This window comes from Cebus imitator, unplaced genomic scaffold, assembly GCF_001604975.1.
Source record: "Cebus imitator isolate Cc_AM_T3 unplaced genomic scaffold, Cebus_imitator-1.0 Scaffold32, whole genome shotgun sequence".
In the NCBI taxonomy this organism is placed as follows: Eukaryota; Metazoa; Chordata; class Mammalia; order Primates; family Cebidae; genus Cebus; species Cebus imitator.
Window position 1 is genome coordinate 7,212,732 of NW_016107347.1, and position 4,444 is coordinate 7,217,175.

The 4,444-nt window shown below is 35.4% G+C and overlaps 1 protein-coding gene across 20 annotated transcripts in view; it reads left to right on the top strand.

Moving 5' to 3' along the window:
* The window catches only part of ST7L (suppression of tumorigenicity 7 like), a 141,262-nt gene that overhangs the window by 36,449 nt on the left and 100,369 nt on the right, over positions 1–4,444 (top strand). For all 20 annotated transcript variants that reach the window (XR_001823775.2, XR_001823773.2, XR_005199390.1 and 17 more), the window contains 3 exons: positions 1,043–1,197; positions 2,695–2,792; positions 3,059–3,173. Coding sequence is in view for 17 of the 20 variants with exons in the window: in XM_037737031.1 (XP_037592959.1) it covers positions 1,043–1,197; positions 2,695–2,792; positions 3,059–3,173 (368 nt within the window). In the remaining 3 variants the exon portion in view is untranslated. The remainder of the gene's footprint in view (positions 1–1,042; positions 1,198–2,694; positions 2,793–3,058; positions 3,174–4,444) is intronic.

A 4,444-nucleotide genomic window follows, 5' to 3' on the forward strand; every position in this document is an offset into this window, starting at 1 on the left:
AAAAAAAAAAAAAAAAGATACAAAGAAAAGCCTCTGTGTTTTAGTGGGGTGAAGAAAAGAAAACTTGGCATAAGCATTGTTGTGAGGAATGAATGAGAGTAGGAGTATGGGAGGAAGGACTTGAATTTAGAACAAGGGAAATTATACTGCATAATATTGTAGATAAGTCCATGGGAGGATGGGACAGAATGCAGAGGGGTGTGCTTAGATTTGGGGAAAATGTCTAGTCCTGGAATATGTTTCTGAGTTAGATGTTAAACGTGCCTAGTTGGCTAAAGGACTGTCTTCCCAGTCTTCACCCTCCCTATACCTGCCCTGTGAAATGGATATCATAAAGTATATAGTGACTAAATCAGGTATGACTGGCTGGGCACAGTGGCTCACTCCTGTAATCCCAGGACTTTGGAAGATTGAGGCAGGTGGATCAAGTGAGGTCAGAAGTTTCAGACCAGCCTGGCCGGCATGGTAAAACCCCATCTCTACTAAAAATGCAAAAAGTAGCTTGTCATGGTGGCGCATGTCTGTAATCCCAGCTACTCAGGAACTGAGGAAGGAGAATTGCTTGAACCCTGGAGACAGAGGTCGCAGTGAGACAAGATCGGGCCATTGCACTCCAGCCTAGGCGACAAGAGTGAAACCCTGTCTTAAAAAAAAGCAGTTATGACCACTAGAGGGTATAGTCTTCTGAGTAACAATTCAGATAATTCTTTATATATATATATGTATATATATATATATATTTTCTCCCCCCTTTCACAAAAAGAAAATGCAGGACAATGGGTTAGAGGAGACAGAATTTTTTTTTTTAAAGGACAAGATAAAGAGCAGAAAAAGATAAGAGAGCAGAAAAATTGTGGAATCAGACATAAAGAATATACCAATATGTCCCTATTAAAGTAAAATATTGAGTGAAGTTTTTTTTTTCTTCAAAGGGTGGAAAAAGTGTAGGAAAGGAAATACGACATAGAGCAAAGGGACATAACCAAGAGAAAATACTTGCTATATCATTTTATTTAAAATTGCCTTCCTGCTTTCTTCATAGCTGTGCCACTGCATACGTTCTACTGGCTGAGGAAGAAGCAACAACTATTGTAGATGCTGAAAGGTTATTTAAACAGGCGCTCAAGGCAGGAGAAACAATTTATAGGCGGTCGCAGCAATGCCAGCACCAAAGTCCTCAGCATGAAGCTCAACTGAGTAAGCAAGTTTCAACTGCTTATTACTGTCTTTTAGCTCTTCAAATTTGCTTGTGTCTTAACACAAAACAACAATAATAACCTAATACTTACAGATTAGTTAATTTTCACTGGAAATAACTAATCTATTCATGATACCTACAAGCCAGCAAGACAGAAATGTGTATTAGCCAGAGAAAGCTTATGGAAGGGAGTAGATCTGCTCAGGTTATTGAGAGAAGATGTGCTGCTCTGAGACTTAACAGTAATTTATTTCATGTGAGAATTGGGCTGTTCATTGAAAAAATATAACTCAAAAACATTCAGCATTCAGGAGAGGCTTCTAGTGATAATAAGCAGCTATTATCTTTATCCTCACCCTCACTCTAAGCAAGAGTGAAGGTACATTATTTGGTTTGCTCTTCAGACTCTGTATCTGCATATAGTGCTAGGGAGTGGCTCCTTTCCCGCCGTCTGATTCTTAGCCCTAAATCCAGCCTCATACTTGGCACTGATTCTTTCTTTGGTTGGTTTTTCTCCATGATCTGCTTGGGATCAAATGAACCATAGCAACAGAAGTCTTTTCGATTCTTAAATATGCTTTACCAGTTATGATTGAGATTTTTTTTTTTTACCAAAGATGTTAGAATCATCAGTGATGCTGCTTCCTGCTATTTTTATGGCCAGAGGGTTTTGGTTTCACAATTTTGGCAAATAGTGAAGTGGGAAATAAATTGAAATATGTTTATATAATGTATTATTTACTAGCAGTTAAGTTCTAAATATTTTTTTGTTTGTAAACTAAAATTTGGAGAATGTTTTTCTCCCTAAGCTAAATACTGATATATATGGTATGTTTCATTGATGCACATTTTTATAACACACATTTGTGGGAATATATAATTTTGTAGCCTGAACTAATGAAACTGCATCTGTAAAAAAGTCATGCCATTTGTCTTTGTATAATCTCAAATATGGCTATGAGATAGTTACAGAAATATTTGTTAGCTCTTTCTAGAAGTAGTTTTATAGTTTGTCAATTACTCACTGTTAAGAAAAGTTTACATTAGCCATGGAAACTTTATTTTGGACTTTTTTGTTTTTCAATTAAAACAATAGAGAATATCAGAATAATAGATCATTTATGCACAAATTTAAAATACTGGGTTAATGTTATATCTTCCTTTTAATGTATGTATGTATTTTCTGTTAATGTTAAAATAAACTTATCAATCATACACAAATTATATATACTGTAATTAGGTTATTATAAGAGGCAAAAATAATTAAATGTGTATTTTAAGTTTTAATACAGAAAACTTAAAACATGCACAATAATAGAGAACATTCCTGTTCAATATTCATCATCCAAATGTAGCCATAATTAATTAGTATTCTTCCATTCTGACACAATTTAATTTTAATTGAATCTTCCAAGGGAAGCAAATAAGTGGATATGTTAATGAAATAGCAGCCCACAATACAAAAGTGATAGTTGTATTTTTTTTATTCCAAATAGGGAGAGATACCAATGTACTGGTGTATATTAAAAGGAGATTGGCAATGTGTGCAAGAAAATTAGGAAGAATAAGAGAAGCAGTAAAAATAATGCGAGATGTAAGTAAATTGATGGTGGGACTATTACATTTATCCTCCACAAACTAAAATATAGTTAAGTTGCCAGTTATTTTAATGCAGAGTCACTGTTTTTTAATTGGTAGTTTTTAGAACAAGGTGTTTATTTAATATATGTACCTTTCTTAAGGGTTAGGTCTTCTTCATAGCTATGTTAAGAAACAAGAATTTCTACTTTAATTAATCTGGCTCAGCTCTATTGAGTTCCTTTGTTATGATTTTAATCTTTTTTTCCTTTTAATATACAGTTGATGAAAGAATTTCCTCCTCTTACCATGTTGAACATCCATGAAAATCTCTTAGAATCACTTTTAGAATTACAGGCCTATGCAGATGTTCAGGCAGTCCTAGCAAAATATGATGGTGAGTCATATTTCCTTAGTTGATAGCATTGTTATTCTTTTCCAATGATGTAATTATAAATATGGTTATATTCTAGTATTTATCTAATTTTCTCTATTTTACCAGTCAATATTTAGCACACACTGAGTTTGCTATTAAGTATCTTCTTTATCAGGACTTTTATTAGCAAAAGACTGCAAGGAAGAACTTTTCTTCTCTCAAGATTTACTTGTTTGTTGATTGAGTGCCTAATATGAGTGAGGCATTCAGAATATGATAGTGAACAGGACAACATGGGAGACTGGGAGTGATGACTCACACCTGTAATCCCAGCACTTTGGGAGGCTGAGGCGGGAGGATCACCTGAGCCCAGGAGTTGGAGACTGGCATGGACAACATGGCGAGACCCTGTCTCTACAAAAAAAAAGCTGGGCATAGTGTTGTGCACCTGTAGTTCCAGCCTCTTAGGAGGCTAAGGTGAGAGGATCACTTGAGCCTAGAAGGTTCGGGCTGTAGAGAGCTGTGATTGCACCACTATAGTCCAGCCTAGGCAACAGAGGGAGGAAGAAGGCTGTCTCAAAAAAAGAAAAAAGGAGGGAGGCCTCATAGGATTTACAATTTAGTGGAACTGTAAACTGAGCTGTGATTGCGCCACTGTAGACCAGCGTATGCAACAGAGGGAAGAAACTGTCTCAAAAAAAAAAAAGAAGAAGAAGAAGAAGGGAAGCCCTCATAGGCTTTACAGTTTAATGGACAATACAAACAAATGAGCAGCAGTTACATTGAAGACTGAGTGTTTGGTAAGATAACTGGAAAAGTATGGGTGTTATGCACATAGTGGGGGTACCTCATTTGTTTTGGAGTGTCAAGCAAGGCTAACAGAGAAGTTGCTTAGTGGGATTTCCTATAAGAGCAATTCAGAATAACATTTTTACAATGCTTGTTAATTACAAAATGCAATGATAATTTGATATTTATAATAGTCTTGTGATGTGGTAAGACAAGTATTTTTACTGTCTGCAATTACTAAATAAGGAAACTGGAGTTTAAGAAGGTTGAAGTATTGGAGTAAGTTCTCCTGGCCAGTAAAAGGCAAATCCAGGGGTTTGATTTCTTTGTTCACTTGTCTTCCCATGGTAACAATTCAATATATATTGGTTATTTTTGTTATTATATTATAATAATAGCAGTTTACCACACATGAAGTTTGGAGAATTTTAAAGACAAAGCCTTTCTTCTCATCCTAAGAGAGGAATCAGCTTTTAATCTCAAGCTGAAAATTTGGCATTTCT